Source organism: Cydia pomonella, chromosome 24, assembly GCF_033807575.1.
Source record: "Cydia pomonella isolate Wapato2018A chromosome 24, ilCydPomo1, whole genome shotgun sequence".
NCBI classification, from domain to species: domain Eukaryota; kingdom Metazoa; phylum Arthropoda; class Insecta; order Lepidoptera; family Tortricidae; genus Cydia; species Cydia pomonella.
The window spans coordinates 6,766,668-6,785,565 of NC_084726.1; the positions used below are offsets into that span (position 1 = coordinate 6,766,668).

At 44.6% G+C, this 18,898-nt stretch overlaps 1 protein-coding gene across 1 annotated transcript in view; it reads right to left on the reverse strand.

The window, feature by feature from the left end:
* Positions 1-18,898, reverse strand: part of LOC133530847 (serine/threonine-protein kinase Genghis Khan) — a 72,673-nt gene that overhangs the window by 2,848 nt on the left and 50,927 nt on the right. Inside the window, exons 28-43 of the mRNA XM_061868903.1 lie at positions 16,039-16,142; positions 14,912-14,962; positions 13,024-13,143; positions 12,203-12,307; positions 10,524-10,694; positions 8,459-8,553; positions 7,512-7,638; positions 7,128-7,268; positions 6,111-6,318; positions 4,791-4,957; positions 3,721-3,916; positions 2,506-2,697; positions 2,233-2,325; positions 1,651-1,773; positions 813-915; positions 559-697 (exon numbers count right to left, since the gene is read on the reverse strand). Of these exons, the coding sequence (XP_061724887.1) occupies positions 559-697; positions 813-915; positions 1,651-1,773; positions 2,233-2,325; positions 2,506-2,697; positions 3,721-3,916; positions 4,791-4,957; positions 6,111-6,318; positions 7,128-7,268; positions 7,512-7,638; positions 8,459-8,553; positions 10,524-10,694; positions 12,203-12,307; positions 13,024-13,143; positions 14,912-14,962; positions 16,039-16,142 (2,135 nt within the window). The remainder of the gene's footprint in view (positions 1-558; positions 698-812; positions 916-1,650; positions 1,774-2,232; positions 2,326-2,505; positions 2,698-3,720; positions 3,917-4,790; positions 4,958-6,110; positions 6,319-7,127; positions 7,269-7,511; positions 7,639-8,458; positions 8,554-10,523; positions 10,695-12,202; positions 12,308-13,023; positions 13,144-14,911; positions 14,963-16,038; positions 16,143-18,898) is intronic.

Here is an 18,898-nt window from a genome sequence, read left to right on the forward strand (position 1 = left end):
TGGTCACAACAAAGTTATAAATGAATATCTAGGTGCTTTTTTAGACTAGCCACTAGCCAGTGAATTTCATCTGACAGAAAATGAGGACAGAGCCCAAGATAAAACCTACTGATAATTCATAAAATCACTAAGTCAAATAGTTGATTATACAACTAGGGCATAACGCGAGTCACATCATCAGAGGAAATTTATCGACCGACATAGGTCGAGAATAACATGGGGCATTTATGCCCGAGTTGTATACTCTACTTTTCACTTCGATTGTCAGTAAAATATCCAATATTTTAGGTTATTTTCCCGTATTTGTTCAAAACTAAAGAAAATCGTACTCGCGGCGGTCGGGGGCGCACCGGTTGGCAGTTTGTATGGCAGATGCAGAACTTTACTGCTAAGTCAATTAGGGTCAAAATGATTTTACTTAATGCTAGAGCATAATAAGCAATTTTATGCCGCTTAGACGCAACTTAAATGACAATTTTACAAGCAAGAGCAGTGAAAAATACTTTGAAAACGGATAAGTTTATAGAGGTGTAATAGTTTTCGACTACAAGTATGTACCTGCTGGTGGTCGTCGGCGGTCTCCACGGTGGTGGGCAAGTCCAGTAGGCGCTGCGAGCGGATGCCGTCGCCGGGGCCCATGTGAGAAAGATGTGCGAAGTTTGTCGGCGCCGAGATCAAGCGCGAACGTCGCTCCGATCTGATATAAAGCAAAAGTTACATTTGTCTAAAGGCTGATCTTTTCTTTGAACTTGTTCGAGTGGAAAAGGAAGTTTTTTTTTTAAACGAACTTAACATGATTTACATTTACTTACAATCTGTTATGTGCTTCGATAGCTTGGTGTGATTGCTCCCGCACAGAGAATCTCCGTTTGGTCGAGCCCCATAGCGCCGCGTGCTCCACGTTCAGGGGACCCTCTAAAATAGCGATACAATAACATTATAAATTCCGAATAGTCTGTATAGTCAAGATCGCCAATTGTAAACTTCTTAACAATTTAAATTGGTGCAATAGGGCAAGTTTTAACACTAACAACGACTATCGATCGACAAGATTCGCATACTGAACACCCGCTGCGCTTCATACTGAGCAGTTAGCGAACTTTTCACAAACATGCACATCCCCGACTCTCAACCTGTCATCTACCCAGAACGGATATCTTCAGACAAAAAATATTTGTCAAGATTTTGACAAAAACGCACCCCTCTATCTACCCCGGAGGAGATCTCCGTCCTGTATTTGATGCCTCGTATTTGTTACGTCCGGAGATCTCCGGCCATTTTAACCCCAGTCGAAAAGCAGTTTAATTAAAATCGGTAGACGATAGGTTATAATCACGTTTCAAATACGGAAACTTCTTTTTATTCGAGTAAAGGGATCAAACTTTTTAAATTAAATTTTTGTCTGCCAATGCTTTGCCACTTCTAGCCCTCAGGAGATCTTCCTCAGTGCACATCGTTGAGCACAAGAAACATTCGGTCATGTGTTTTGTTGTTTCAGAGTCGTCCACACCCGCAGAAAGTATTACCTTGTCGGTCAATACCCCATCTCAGAAGATTATCATTTGACCGACCAATTCCCGTTCTAAGTATGTAATACGGAAACTGTAGACTCTGGAGCCTCGTATATTTTTGTAGGAAGTTATAAGTTACGTGTCATTAACGGGCGCAGGTAGACGATGAAGGGGCCGGCGTCGCTCGCGAAGGGGAAGCCGTTGCTGGCGCCGCCCGACACGCAGCACAGCCAGCCTTGCTCGTCTAGCGGCCGCGCGTTCGCTGAACATACAATGTAACTATGTATTATAAGGTCGGGAAACAGTTGACCGAGTATAACAAGTGAGTAACGCGAGGACGTTTAGAAATTCGAGGCTAATAATACTTATTCTGATTGGGGTATACAGGAAACACTCTGACATTTCGATGCGGAAAAGATCTAGTGCAACATTAAAAAAAAAACTTTCTATGCGTTTGGGTTAGCTTTGTTCATAACTATAGCTTAAGTAGTTCTCGAGATGTTTAGCGATGTGACAGACAAACCGACGGACAGAGCCGTACCATAAGAGTTCCTTTTTACATTTTTGGTACGGAACCCTAAAAACAATTAAATGACTGGCTTTTGTTGTAAAGCCATTAAGAAAAATAATGAAATAGGTAATAAGCAAATTTGTGTGTAAAAAAAAGTTGTTTGTAAATCAAAACAATATGTATGAAAAACGCAAAAATTCTTATACTTACGTATATTGATGGTCTGAACCCACTCTCCACTCTCGATGTCGTAAATGTCAATGTGCGTCGTCGTGAATATCAGTAGGTGCGTTTCGTTTATCGCTGCAAATAAATATATTATAGTTAATTATTCATTGAGATCTTTAAGCAAAAATAATCGTTAAAACTAAGCTATTTTTTAATGTTATTTTATCACAAATATTACCATGATGGCTAGGACGCAAAAGGTAAGCCCCGCGCGAGAGTAAGACAACAACGTACTGATCTCCTACTCGCACTCACCGTGGTGGCTGGGCTGCTGCGTGTACATGAGCTCTGTATCTCTAGCGCGATGTCCACATCGGTCCACGTATAGAGCGAGAGAGTTGAACACCAGTAACGTGTCGGCGCTGTTCGGCACGCAGGCGGCGCCGAGCGGCCGCGCGCCGGAGTGAGACAGGAAGAGGTTCACTTGGTTCTCGGGGTGGACTAGAGCTGTGGACAAATGGAAACTCATTATTATTGGATAAAAAGTGCGTGGGAAGAGAAATACAAGCGACGGTGATGCACGGCGAGGTAAAAATGTAAATCTTCATAGGACGCCGGGCGCGCGCAGCCCGCGATGTGTACAGGTGACAGAGGCCCTAGTTGCACTCACAGACGGCGGGCTGGTCGTGCGAGGGCCGGCGCGGGTCGGGCAGCGCGTGCGCCGCGAAGCCGCCGCGGTAGCCCAGCAGCAGGCGGCCGCGCACCAGCTGCACCGAGTGCACGGCGCCGGGCGCGCGCAGCCCGCGATGTGTACAGGTGACAGAGGCCCTAGTCGCACTCACAGACGGCGGGCTGGTCGTGCGAGGGCCGGCGCGGGTCGGGCAGCGCGTGCGCCGCGAAGCCGCCGCGGTAGCCCAGCAGCAGGCGGCCGCGCACCAGCTGCACCGAGTGCACGGCGCCGGGCGCGCGCAGCCCGCGATGTGTACAGGTGACAGAGGCCCTAGTCGCACTCACAGACGGCGGGCTGGTCGTGCGAGGGCCGGCGCGGGTCGGGCAGCGCGTGCGCCGCGAAGCCGCCGCGGTAGCCCAGCAGCAGGCGGCCGCGCACCAGCTGCACCGAGTGCACGGCGCCGGGCGCGCGCAGCCCGCGATGTGTACAGGTGACAGAGGCCCTAGTCGCACTCACAGACGGCGGGCTGGTCGTGCGAGGGCCGGCGCGGGTCGGGCAGCGCGTGCGCCGCGAAGCCGCCGCGGTAGCCCAGCAGCAGGCGGCCGCGCACCAGCTGCACCGAGTGCACGGCGCCGGGCGCGCGCAGCCCGCGATGTGTACAGGTGACAGAGGCCCTAGTCGCACTCACAGACGGCGGGCTGGTCGTGCGAGGGCCGGCGCGGGTCGGGCAGCGCGTGCGCCGCGAAGCCGCCGCGGTAGCCCAGCAGCAGGCGGCCGCGCACCAGCTGCACCGAGTGCACGGCGCCGGGCGCGCGCAGCCCGCGATGTGTACAGGTGACAGAGGCCCTAGTCGCACTCACAGACGGCGGGCTGGTCGTGCGAGGGCCGGCGCGGGTCGGGCAGCGCGTGCGCCGCGAAGCCGCCGCGGTAGCCCAGCAGCAGGCGGCCGCGCACCAGCTGCACCGAGTGCACGGCGCCGGGCGCGCGCAGCTCCGCGATGCGGCAGCGCCGCGCCGCCGTGCGCGTGATCTCGTACACGTTCACTATGTACGCGTTCTGGAACAATAGGCATACAGGGCCGGCTAAACTTATATTCAGAATTCTCTATAGTATTACAATGGTGTCAAAATCGCCGACGACAGATTATACTGGTTCAAACTGCCTTTTATGGAATTATTAATTATTATTTTAACCAAATAATGAATAAAAAAATAGTCTAATTTATTTTAACACTTGAACGCATATATCGGAGTTAATTGTTCTACATTTACCCTCATACTCAGCAAAATATTAAATTTTAAGCAGCCCTTGGACTCCGCCAGCTTGACGCACTCCACCTCGGAACATTCTAGACCCCGCACTGTCTAACGTTACCTGTCGCTTGCACACCACGGTGAACCCATACGTGTTGGTCTTGAGCTGGCCCGCCGCGAGCAGCACGCAGCCCTTGGACTCTGCCAGCTTGACGCACTCCACCTCGGAACATTCTAGAGCCCGCACTGTGTAATGTTACCTGTCGCTTGCACACCACGGCGAACCCATACGTGTTGGTCTTGAGCTGGCCCGCCGCGAGCAGCACGCAGCCCTTGGACTCTGCCAGCTTGACGCACTCCACCTCGGAACATTCTAGAGCCCGCACTGTGTAATGTTACCTGTCGCTTGCACACCACGGCGAACCCATACGTGTTGGTCTAGAGCTGGCCCGCCGCGAGCAGCACGCAGCCCTTGGACTCCGACAGCTTGACGCACTCCACCTCGGAACATTCTAGAGCCCGCACTGTGTAATGTTACCTGTCGCTTGCACACCACGGCGAACCCATACGTGTTGGTCTAGAGCTGGCCCGCCGCGAGCAGCACGCAGCCCTTGGACTCCGACAGCTTGACGCACTCCACCTCGGAACATTCTAGAGCCCGCACTGTGTAATGTTACCTGTCGCTTGCACACCACGGCGAACCCATACGTGTTGGTCTTGAGCTGACCCGCCGCGAGCAGCACGCAGCCCTTGGACTCCGCCAGCTTGACGCACTCCACCTCGGAACATTCTAGAGCCCGCACTGGGACTAGTCGCACGTGCCGACCTCGACCCGCTATTACAACTGTAACAAAAAATACCCTTGTAATTTTTTTTTTTTATGTAATGTAATGTCATGACTTTGACGTTTTATGTGTATTTTATTAGTTTGGAGCTGCTTGTTTGAAGTTTTTATGTTTTTACTTCGGAATAGTGTCAATGTGATAACGTAAATAAATTCAACGCCCCCGATTTATACGAAAACGATACCAAACACGGCCTAGTAGGTTCACTTACGTAGATATCAAGATAAATTTATTAAAAGTGATCACCTCCAACTAGTCCAAACAAAGTTACAAAGTAAAAAATTGTGTTTAAAGCATTTCCCGCAAGCAATTTTCCTCAAATGTTTGTGTTGTTTAAAACACGTTGTGTGTTCGATTCATTCCGAGAAAACGTGACTGTGCTGGCACCCAAATTCCCCAAATTTTGCAGCTTCCGACTTATTTCTGTGGGGCTATCTAAACTTATGTGTCAATGCTAACAAGCTGATGAAATTTAAACAGTTAAAACCGACTATCCGACACAAATTTACTAAGATAACACTCCCTCACTCCCTTCGGTCGTGTTTTAATTTATCGCCACTCGTTTCGAATTTCCTATTTTTCGCACTTGTATCGTAATGTACTATTTTAAAACAATACTTAATAATCTTTGAACTTAATAAATAATAATCTTAAAATTTAAAAACAAAATGTATTCTGATTTGCCCACAATGTATATGGCAGGGCCTGTGACGTACACCGACTGTTCTGACCTAAGCCGGTTAGTGTTCCTCTCTTACTCGCACTGAGCGTAAGCGAGAGCGAGATGGATGTGCAATTGTGCATGCTCGGGACCGCGGATATCATGTGTTCGAATTTTAAGTTTTAAAATAGAAAAGTAATCAGTGTTCACTGATAAATAAAATTGCGCATTTTTAGACGCAATTTACATATTTTTAGCTTTTATGCATAAATTATAAAAAAAAAATTAAGTGCATTTTAGACTTACGTTCGTGATTTTTGTCTATCGAGCGAATGTAAAAAAATCTGTATTCGAATAGCTGAAGTCCCTAGAGAAAATCGTCAAGATTGCTACCGTATTGTTTATCCAAAAAAGCGGTACGCATTTTCCGCCGCTTTTTGAAATGTCACCTTAAGCTTTATCTTGAACCACCTAGCACCTAGCCTCCTTACCAAGCAGCTGCTCCTCAGGCACGTACGCCGCCTGCGCGACCGGCGCGTGCTGCCGCCGGGGCGTGATCTCGGCGCGCTCCAGGTCGACGAGCGCCAGGCCGCCGTCGCCGCCGACGCAGAAGCGGGAGCCCTCCAGCACGACCGCGCACTGCGCGCCGCGGAGCGCCGCCGCTGCGCCGGAGTCCACTATCACGCATGCGCTGTATACCTGTATAGTATTCAATCATTTTTTTTTTATTACCAGAAGGCATTTGACCACAGTCTCACTTGATGGAAAGTGCCGATGCAGTCTAGGATGGAACATGCTTACCTAAAAGATTAAAAGATTTTTCATCCTCTGAAAGACGGTCATTGTTGGTTTTAAAAAGTGCGCAGAAAGTGATACGTTTCTGCACTGAATACTTTTACTTTCCAAGTAAGATTTTTTTTTTTACGATAAGCAATTGAAATTTGGTTTTAGCTGGATATTTTATACAATTTCCATTCTGATATTTAACTCGTAATTCGATTAGCCCCAACGATTGGCTTACCTGTTCATTTGACTTAACTCTAGGAAGGGGTTTCCCTTTCAGAGGTACAGTTAAAATGAAAGGGTATCCGCTTCTTAATTCAAAAAATTATGACACCTGTGCTGTCAACGCGCTGGACACCCAGTCCTTCACTTTAAATATATATAAGCAATATTTGATTCTATTTTTACAACGACAAAGTTGATAATGGCATAAGCGTTATAATTTTTAATCGTTAAGCCTTCAAGAGGTTACCCGTATCATGAAGCGGTTAAAAAGCCAAATGAAAGGGTTTTAGTTAGCAACGGCTTTGGTAAGCAAAGCCTTACGAAATACCCCTTCCAAAACCCTCGAATGGGATACCGGACCGGCCCTCATTCGTATGTCATTCGTTGGCTAAGATTAATTAAGCATTAAGACTAATTCACGCAGACCTAAATAGACTAAAATATTTGGCAAATTTTAACCGGCACATTTAAAAAAAAATCACAACATACTAGTAACTTACGCATTTGTCAGGCAGATTATTTCTCTTCAATATCCTATGTAGTTCACTTAGGGCGACCACCCATTTCGTCTTCTCAGACTCTGATTCCGCTAACATTAGTGTATGAGATCGCTTCCCTCCTTCCAATTGTGAGGTTGATATCTGTACAAAAAAACGAGAAAATACTTAAAAGACTCCACTCAAATACAGACAATCTTATGCATGCGTTAATAAGGTTGAGTATCGTAATAAATGGCTAACTTATACTAAATCCGCACGGTATGTCCTTTTTACTCGCATGTTTTTGTCCGTAGACGGAATGAAGTCCAAAATGTGACTCTACTCAAGACAATTTCAACCTTATGTATAAACAAATAAGATCGAGTATCGTATAGAATGTCTTACCCTAAATATGCACGGTATGTCCCTCTTATTGGCATGTATGACGTCGGAGTCCTTGACGGAAGCCACGCTGAAGTCGGGGTCGCGCATGTCCAGTACTTGACTTACGCATACTGAAGGTAACGCGTTTCTGTAACAATTCCGTATTTAGCTACAAATCTTTCAATGAACCCCTAAATACCTCAAAATGTCAAATACATCTTTCAAACTAATATACATACATACAATCACGCCTATTTCCCGGAGGGGTAGACAGAGACCACGGATTTCCACTTCCTATTATCCTGATATACCTCTTTCGCTTCCTTCACTTTCATAACATTCCTCATACACGCTCGTCGGTTTAGGGTGCTCAAACCTGGCCTTTCTTCAAGATTTTCCCGATTTGATCAGGGACAGTCCACAGTCTACCCCTTCCAGCTCCCTCTTCTACTTCTCCCTTATACACTCTCTTTGTTAGCCTTCTCTCACTCATTCTTTCCACTTGTGGAAACCATCTCAACATACCTTCCTCAATTTTTGTCACTACATCTTCGTTCAGTCTACACTTATCAGATTTTTAATTTATCAGAGACCAATGTATTGCGTGCATATTTGCATGTGCGATCTTAAATTATCTTAAGATCCTTCTACAATATCTTTGCCAAACTGCGGCTCTGGATCACAAAACCAACTGAGCTAGAGTCGGACCAAACTAACTTTGCATGACTTTTGCAGTACGGCTATGGGTATGTCCTTATGTCATCATTAATGTCAAATTTCCATGTTTATAATGACACTGAATCATTTTGTCCTATTCAAATTAACTTAGACGGACTTCGGTAGTAAAACAAACAAGTAACCTGACCTCACTGAGATGGTGCAAGTGGCGCTAAATGACTCTGCCAAACAGCATTGTGAATGATAGTATGTTTAATACAAAACGCTTATTTCCAGCTGCATTTTCTTACCTGTCCTGCGTAATATCATAGAGGAAGAGCTTGAAATCGCAGACAACGACAAACTGTCTCATCCAGCCTTTCTTCACGCCGCCCGGCTTTGGTACCTGAGAGAAAAGAGAATTGTAAAGCAAACAAAGCTGAAACAGATGTCATATACCTACTAAAGAAAAACTGACCTTATGTATTTCGTCATTTTATTGGTTTTCTAGTCATAAAAAATCTATTTTATGATACATGAGGAAAACGAGCAGATGGATCACCTGATGGTAAGCGATTACCGCCGCCCATGGACACCCGCAATACCACAGGGGTTGTAAGTGGAAGCCTTTAAGATGGGAGTACGCTCTTTTCTTGAAAGTTCGAAAGGTCGTATCGGTCCGGAAATACCGCAGGCGACAGTTCATTCCACAGTTTAACAGTGCGAGGCAGGAAGTTTCTGGAGAAACGCAGTTGAGGACTGCCAACCATGTAAGTGGTGAGGATGGAAATGTTGTCGCGTAGGGCGATGGCAAAAAGGATTAAATATCGTTCAATTTTAGCATACGAGTATATCAGGTGTCACGCTCCGAGCGTGTTTCGTGGCCTAGAGGGTTGCATAAACAGCCTACATGTATACCTTGACGTAGCCCTCGTAGGCGGTGCCCTGGCCGCGGGCGGGGTCGATGCCGAGCGGGCGGCGGGAGCGCGCGGCGGGCAGCGGGCAGCGCGCCGCCACGCGGGCGCAGCACGCCGTGTGGACCGCGAGGCCGCACGTCTCGCAGCCTGCATGTATGTATACCTTGACGTAGCCCTCGTAGGCGGTGCCCTGGCCGCGGGCGGGGTCGATGCCGAGCGGGCGGCGGGAGCGCGCGGCGGGCAGCGGGCAGCGCGCCGCCACGCGGGCGCAGCACGCCGTGTGGACCGCGAGGCCGCACGTCTCGCAGCCTGCATGTATGTATACCTTGACGTAGCCCTCGTAGGCGGTGCCCTGGCCGCGGGCGGGGTCGATGCCGAGCGGGCGGCGGGAGCGCGCGGCGGGCAGCGGGCAGCGCGCCGCCACGCGGGCGCAGCACGCCGTGTGGACCGCGAGGCCGCACGTCTCGCAGCCTGCATGTATGTATACCTTGACGTAGCCCTCGTAGGCGGTGCCCTGGCCGCGGGCGGGGTCGATGCCGAGCGGGCGGCGGGAGCGCGCGGCGGGCAGCGGGCAGCGCGCCGCCACGCGGGCGCAGCACGCCGTGTGGACCGCGAGGCCGCACGTCTCGCAGCCTGCATGTATGTATACCTTGACGTAGCCCTCGTAGGCGGTGCCCTGGCCGCGGGCGGGGTCGATGCCGAGCGGGCGGCGGGAGCGCGCGGCGGGCAGCGGGCAGCGCGCCGCCACGCGGGCGCAGCACGCCGTGTGGACCGCGAGGCCGCACGTCTCGCAGCCTGCATGTATGTATACCTTGACGTAGCCCTCGTAGGCGGTGCCCTGGCCGCGGGCGGGGTCGATGCCGAGCGGGCGGCGGGAGCGCGCGGCGGGCAGCGGGCAGCGCGCCGCCACGCGGGCGCAGCACGCCGTGTGGACCGCGAGGCCGCACGTCTCGCAGCCTGCATGTATGTATACCTTGACGTAGCCCTCGTAGGCGGTGCCCTGGCCGCGGGCGGGGTCGATGCCGAGCGGGCGGCGGGAGCGCGCGGCGGGCAGCGGGCAGCGCGCCGCCACGCGGGCGCAGCACGCCGTGTGGACCGCGAGGCCGCACGTCTCGCAGCCTGCATGTATGTATACCTTGACGTAGCCCTCGTAGGCGGTGCCCTGGCCGCGGGCGGGGTCGATGCCGAGCGGGCGGCGGGAGCGCGCGGCGGGCAGCGGGCAGCGCGCCGCCACGCGGGCGCAGCACGCCGTGTGGACCGCGAGGCCGCACGTCTCGCAGCCTGCATGTATGTATACCTTGACGTAGCCCTCGTAGGCGGTGCCCTGGCCGCGGGCGGGGTCGATGCCGAGCGGGCGGCGGGAGCGCGCGGCGGGCAGCGGGCAGCGCGCCGCCACGCGGGCGCAGCACGCCGTGTGGACCGCGAGGCCGCACGTCTCGCAGCCTGCATGTATGTATACCTTGACGTAGCCCTCGTAGGCGGTGCCCTGGCCGCGGGCGGGGTCGATGCCGAGCGGGCGGCGGGAGCGCGCGGCGGGCAGCGGGCAGCGCGCCGCCACGCGGGCGCAGCACGCCGTGTGGACCGCGAGGCCGCACGTCTCGCAGACGACGCCTTGCCGCGTTAGACCGATCTAATCGAACAAGCAACAACTATTTATTACCTTTGATACCTTGATAGCGCAATTCCTAGCTGAGCAACTTTACAAATCTCGAATTTTTGAAGCTATATTTCTGTCGCGCTGCGGTGGGAGTGCGTGCGTGCGATAAGGACAACTGCAGCTCGGACTAAGATTCCCACGCAAACTCAAAAATCGAGGTTTCGCTCTCGACTGTTTCCTCCCCCAAAACGCAACCAATAATTATGAAATTTTGGAAACTGCAAGAGGAAGAAATAATCTATGCCGCTATGTTTGGATTTTTTGAATATTTATGGTCATATTTGTATACTACGCCTTTTTTTGCAGCCATTTGAAGCGGTTTTTACGATTTTCGAGGCGCTTTAAGTTTCTTCAATATAAAATAATCCAAAAAAGCAAACATAGCGGCACAGACGTTGATGATATTGATCTTATTTGAAAAAAATCATTGCTCTAGGTTAAAAATCCAGAGAGGAAACAGTCGAGAGCGTATGTATGGAATAATCGCAACTAGGAATTCCTCTTAAGAAAGCTGGTTAAAAATGTAAGGCGTCATAAAAGTAGAAAAAGTCGACCCAATAGTTAATTGTTACAAACATTCCTAATCACGCAACTTTTTTCATATTCACTCACACTCACGCAACGTGCTCATGCTTCTTTCATTATTTATTTGCTACACATATGGCATGGCACCCAATTTATCTTTTCCTCCAGTCTATCAAACTAGCCACTGATTACATTTATCTTAAAACTAACTAATAGCTCAAGAATATTAATAAAATCAGGAGCAATAATTCGTGTAGTGTTGAAAATTGGTATAGCTTATATATATACCTTCTCTCTAGGTCTAAGTCTCCAGATAAACATACTAAAAGTCCTCGAGATTGGCCGTGCTGAGGGTTTTTTTTGTTTAGGTAAGCTTAGTCACCTGCTGACCAAATATAAAAAAACCGGCCAAGAGCAAGTCGGGCTATGCTCAGTGTAGGGTTCCTTAGTTACCAGTCCGTCAACATAGACTTTTTGCAAAAACTCAAAAACGGCTAGATTGAACAGGTTTGCTATAGTTTTCCTTGAAAGTCCTTACTAAGCTTTACTTTCACGATTTTTTTCATATTTTTTGGACCCATGGTTCAGAAGTTAGGGGAAGTAGAGGGGGAAACATATTATTTTTTCTTTCAGAGCGATTAACCTAACCTATCCAACGACACCCCACACTATAGGGTTGAACCCAAAAAAAAACATCCCCACTTTTGGTGTAGGGGAGCAACCATAAAAAAAATATTTCTTCTAGTTTTTATTTTGGGAAACGTGATTTTTTTGCCGTTTTTATTTGCGTAATGGTACGGAACCCTTCGTGCACGAGTCCGACTCGCACTAGGCCAGTTTTTTACGTATTATACTACATTTTACACATATACATATGCAAACAACACATATATAAGTATGTTCATTCAGTAAGGAGCGCTAGGAAAAATCCTACATTAAGTATTAGTAATAATTACCATGAGCGACGTGCAGTGGTTGCACTTGGTGGGACTGCTGAACGTCCGCACTAGGAACTGGTGCAGCTTCTGCTTGCCCGGCACCACGGGGCCTAATGAAGGATCCTGCGGAACAAATAATCAGGGATTAGTGTAACGAATATATTTTAGACGTCATGAGGTAGATGGCAGGCACTTAAAAATCTATAATAATTTATGGGATTAGGTAGAAGAATACGTTTTTTGCCTGGCGGTAAAGCGTGCTAATTTCAGACTGAAGGTCGCGCGCTTGAACCCCAGTCCTTATCAACGAAAGTACAAAACGTATTCGATATTTGAGTGTTTCTTTAAAAAAAATGCCTCTTGCATTAATTTTGTATTTTTTTCATAAATTTTGTGATTATTCTACTCAGTATCCGGCCGAGGCACGTCTACACTGGCCGTTTTGTGCGTGAGGAAATTGCCTCGCGCGTATGCTCGCTCTGTGTCGACTCGGCTAATGGGATAAAAAATGTCCCAAGGCTTTTTTTCCTATAGTGTTATCATTTCCCTATATCCGTATAAGTTTTAAAAATGTATGGACATATTGGGACACTTTTTTTTCTCCTATAAGAGTGTAAAGGGCTCGCGATTCTGACTAGAAATGACACAAAAGTGGCAGAAGCGCTCATTTATCAATAGTTTTCCGGTGGCAGAAGAGATAGTGAGGAAACTGGACTAATTCGCGGCTCCGGATTGGAAGATCAGATGGCAGTCGCTTTCGTAATAACTAGTTTTCTTCCTAACGTCGGAGGTAAACTTCAAGTTTAATTATAAGCAATTAAACGATAAATAAAACTGACCGTGGACATCTCGCTAGGCGAGCTCTTGCTTGAGGCGGGCGTGGCGGCGCGCGCCTCCATCTCGTCCTGGGACTCGACGGAGCCGCTTAACGCTGCCGATTGCTGGGAGCCGTACATCAACTGTTGACAAAGTTTTCTTCGATCAGACAAACGACTTATTTGCGAAAAAAATACTACCATGCTCTATATTGAATCTTCATGTAGTCTATTGGTCTGCATTTAAATTATATGATAAAGTTTAACAACGCAAGCACCAGTTTTTCCTGATACCATGCACAGAAAATGTAACAACGCATATCATGAGTGCCAAATTATTCAAAATGAGGCTATTGATAAAAAAATACACATCAGAATATAAATAAGTAACTCGATTGGTCTAATTTCTAACTACTTTTATTTTATCAAACTCAACCTGAGAACATGCATGTCCGGTTCAGACCACATCACATTAAACTAATAAAACATACAAAACTACTTACACTACGTTTTATACCTTCCTCAAATAAAAACATGCAAACAATACAAAACTACAAACATAAATTAAAAGTACAGACACAATCAAATAATGACAACCAAAGTGGCCAAGTATACATATTGAACACACCCTTATTTCTATGGTATCGAAGGTGTGTTTGCTATCGTGGATGTGTACCTAAAGTAGTACCTTTACTTTTTTGCCAAAGCCAAATTGAAAAAACAGACAGATGATCATAGACTATAAAAAAACTGTCCGAAAGAGAGCATAAAACTTTTACAAAATGACCGCGTTTTTTTCGTAATAAATATGAAATATAATGCTTTCTTTCGACTTCTTTCCGTCACACTTTTTGACGGGAAATTGCTCTGTCATAGAGGAATAAGTAAACTTAATAACTCCATACATCAGTTTTCTTACCAAAACGATTATATTTTCGTAGTTAACATCTAGCGTCAAGTAGTGGATTTATCAGTACCGCTATTTGACACTAGATGTCACAAGTGTCGCGACTGACGAAAAGTGTATTGCTCAAACAATTTACAACTTATATTTCAAGCAGAAGGAGTTGAAAATAGAGTTCCGGTTAATCCGGTTAATCTGGAAAATTGTTGAGCATTAGCCATTTCGTTCGTCGCGACACGTATTGCCAAGTAGCAGTACTACTGCTACTTGACGCTATATGTCGACTACGAAAATAATAACCGTATTGGTAATAAAACTGATGTATGGAGTGTGCACTTTATGCTTAGTTATTTCCAGTGATCGTACTTTTTCCAGCATTTTTGGTGCAGTGCTAGGGTTGTCAGTAGTGCCCAATATTAAATTGTTTGAACCAAGAATCAAATAAAATAAAAAATAAAATAGCGTATTAAACAAATCTGAAATACAGAAAATATTCTCAGAACATGTAAAGCCTAACCCAATATGCATAATGAAACGAACGGTTAATATACTACGAGGATATGAGAAAATGTAACACAGTTGCAATATTACTTTTATTTTCAGAATATAAACAAGCTGGTTGCTGTTGTTCGACAGGGCAATCAAAATTACGAAAACTAATCATCAGCATACCCTTCGAAAAATTTGAGGAATTTTGGGTGACAGTGACAGTAATAAATGTTATACCAATTATAATAACTGATTAAAGTGTTTCATTCTCAATGGCAACATAATATTACATCATTTTAAACGTCAATCATATTATACACGTCGACAACCCTAGGTCGCTGTCGTGTGTCATTTGACGTCATCGCACCAAGAATGCTGGAAAAAGTACGACCACTGCTTATTTCTGTAAGCTCCTGTATAGATCAGTGGATGCCACATACGAGTATTTGACTACTTTGGCTGTCACAATCTGTTTGCTAACTTTACTATAGAATAGCTAGGAGCTACGCATAGCTATACCTGCGTACTGCAACAATGCTGTACGTTTCCGTATCGGTACTGCGGCGACATCTAACGGCGGAAAATAAAACGTAAACAGCAAACGAAAATATACAATAAGCGTAAATTATACGTAATAAACATTTGCTTTAGTTTCAAACATGGTCACGCCTTTTACTGTTCTTTGTTAGGGATTTTATGGGTTATAAAATAATGTATACTTTATTACGACAAATTGAATGAGGGTGACAATGTTTAAGATTTATTCATCGTGAGGTCAGATGTAATAGGATTTGCAAAAATAAATAAAGTAGCATCATATTAGCGTTACTGCACTATACATAAATTCACAGATATATTGAAAGTTCATTAAAGATCCACTATTTTTAGTAAGCGCACTTTAAATATAAGCTAAGCGAAAACCTATCGATTTTTTTTTTACTATATGTAATAATTTATTACTTTTGAATTATTCACCTAAGATATCTGCTATACTTCGTTTTTTTTAGAATTAGAAGGTAAGCAATATTGACGTGGATTTTATTGAAAAACACTAGTAAAATAAGTTGCAGCTAATATGTAAAAATTAGATATATAGAATACATGATCATTTACATTATTTTGGTTTCATAAGTCGGTAATAGTTACTATTGAATAGCGTTTTTCAATAAAAAGTCACGTCAATATCGCTTACCTTCTTGTAATGCTAAATAAACGAAGTTTAGGATCGTCAACTGCATAATCCACTCAAAGCCCCAACCAGAAAACATCTTAGTTCTTGGACTATACTTTCGTATCAACTTAGTTGTGACCTTATTTCAAGAAGATAATTGTGTCAATTACTCTTAGGGTCTGTTTCACGATGTCCAAGTAAAGTCCTGAATAAGCTACTTGCCACTTATCTGACGAATAAAGTCATCGTTGGCGTTTCACAATCTTCAAATAAGCTGAACTGGTAGATAAAGTGCTAAGTTTTGCAGCAAGTTTTATCTGGCATTTTCATTAGCTAACCGATACTTTACTCAGACTTTGTGAAACAGACCCTTATACACCTTATATTAACAGCGTTGTATTTCTTTAGTTTTAAATTAAACCTTATTTCCTACTCTATTGATTTGAAATTTAACTGCCATTTTTTAGAAACTGACCTTTTCATCATTGTTGACCGGCACATTATCATAGTGGCGTTCCGTCGGCGCCTCTTTCAGGAATTGATCGAGGTAGCTCAGCTGCGACGACGGCCGATCCAAAACTGCAAAATGGCGGAGGATTAGACGGCGAAGTAGTGGTTGGTAGGTTAATCGGTTAGGGGAACACAAACCAATCCCGGCCGGAACCAACACAAAGTTAGGACGCCTTTCGGGCTGTTTTATAAATTATAACACTTGACGATACACAGTATAAAATACACAGAGACTAAGTCAGAATGGCTTAGTGGTTGTATAGAACAAGTAATTTTAAATAATAAAATGCTCTATTTATTTCGGTACACCACACCGATGTTTCTAAATCATTGGCAAAGATAAACAATAATAGTTGAACTTGGATGAAATTATTTAGTAAGATATTTTTTTAAAGTATAAAATCGAGTATTGATCTGTATCTCAACAAATAGAGCAAGAATTTGCTATTACAATATTCTAAAGCATGCACGTAGGACAATACATGTGGACGCGGTACAAACTAGAACCAGGAGCCCACATTGACACACAAAATTTACAAGATAGACGTATGAGATAAAAAGATATATTAAATACAAGATTTGAATGAAAAAGCCGTATTCCTGTGCCTTCTAAACATCACCTATATATATTTCACAAACAGTAAAATGTACATTCTAACCCCCTTATTCATAAACGTCTGCTAAAGTTGACAAGCCAGTAACAGTCGTTTGTCCCTTTCCATCATACCAATACGTCGGAAAGGGACAAACGATTGTTAGCGGCTTACCAACTTTAGTACACGTTTATGAATAAGGGGGTAAATATATTGATATTAAATGACACGGAAGTCAAAATAATATCTGTAATCAGGGTAACTTGCCCAAGATCAACCACCCTTTCAAATTGGCTGTGATCGTCAATATTAAGACATGTCACCCCAAAACAACCCACACAACTTACTAGTTTCAGAAAAATACTGTACCCTTCATTGATGATTATTCTTAAACTACCTATGTTTGTTTTTGTATCAATATGGACTCATGATGTGTCTACTGTTCACAAACTCAAATACAATACGATTAGTCATTGATACAAACAAGTGTTAAGGGAAACCATCGCTGAGCGCGTTATGAGGCGTTGGATGGACTTTAGACTCTTTTTTAGAAATCGATTACTAATTAGGTAGCCGACAATAAGGATATTAAGATTATTTTCAGTAACGATATCCATCAAGTCCAGATCTGATGATCTTATCGGATATTGTGTATAAAGCGGGAGTTTCATACGATTAGCGATTAAAATATCAGATTGTCTATGGTATGAATATCCCGCTTGCGTCTCCTTACTCATGGGAAGGAACCGTTAAAATATGTAATAGGAGTAAGATACGTAAACAAAAATAAGCAAACGTTTTTGAATTACTTTTTTTGTATCTTGCTTTTCATGGTGCTTTTTTTTTAATGAAATAATGTGTTGAATTAAAAAATAAAATGTTGGTCACATCCATGCCACCGCAGTAAGCTCAAAGCAGAAGCGAAGCGATAAGAAAACGAAAAATAGCCAATGAGTGCGATCATCACTGTTTTTGAGTCAAATACATTTCAATTTAGAATTAATATACAAATATATAAACTTATGTAACAAAAAATACAAGAAACGGATGATACCCTTACTTCAAATGACAATAATTTGCCATAGACAACAAAAAATATTAATACAGAACAAGCGAAAGAGGTGTTCAAAATGATTTTGGTACGATTATTTTTTTGAATAAGTTCGTGTTAGTCATTTTTAACATCTCACTCACTTGGCTACTTATTAAAAACCTCAATACCACATCAACAATTATTACTAAATAAACATAAATCTTCATAAAATAAACTTAATACTAATTTCTAAGATGTGACCCACAAAACAGTGATAGCGCTAAGTATGATAAAAACAAATTTTCCTTGACACTTGCTCGTATTTACAAAATGGGATGTTTAACACTAGGTCTAGAGCGGCACAAAACAAATAAACTAACACCTCCAAACTCTTTATTGTCTATTGCCGTTTTTGTTACTTTAAAAAAAATACGAGTCACTTTAACCTTTTGAACGCCAAGAACACCTAAAAGCGTCGTAACTTGTCGTGCCCGCAGCGCGAAGTATAGGGAGCGTGCATGAGCTGTAGGAGGCAACATAGGAGCCGTCAGATTCTTGGCGCGAGGCGTAAATGTGATGTTTATTGTTCCGATGTAGCCCACAAATAGGGATTGCAATCCGGTCCGGCGGATCCGGTAATCCGGCCGGATCCGGCACTTTTCAGGAGCTACCGGATCCGGACCGGATCCGGTAAAATAAAAAAAACGCCTAAATACAGCACGCACTGTGCGTTTTAGATAAGGAAAAGGCGACGGATGAGAGGTATGAAGTTGAACAGAGCGTAAAACGAATGAAAAAGTTTAAATTTAGTTAAATAAAAATATATATGACGATGACTGGGAACAGAAGTTGCCTTTCACGTTGGTGGCACGATATGACGATTACATAAATACTGCTATAGAAGGAAAAATAAAAGAATGGAGATACTATGGAAGGCATTTGTAATTTATTCTAAAGAGAAGGTTAATGTTGTGATAGGAGATTAAAGTAAACAAATGAGCAGGATTAAGTCGGCGGTACTCAACCGACTAGAGTTGGGCTAATCAATATGTGTTATATGTTTGAATGAATATATGATAACATTGATAATCTTTAGTTTGCTCAGTTTTTTTTTTCAGATTTTTTGCTCAGATATTTATACATATATATATAAAATATTGGTTATTTTCTATTCGAATTTACGAGATAATCTTTTGTAT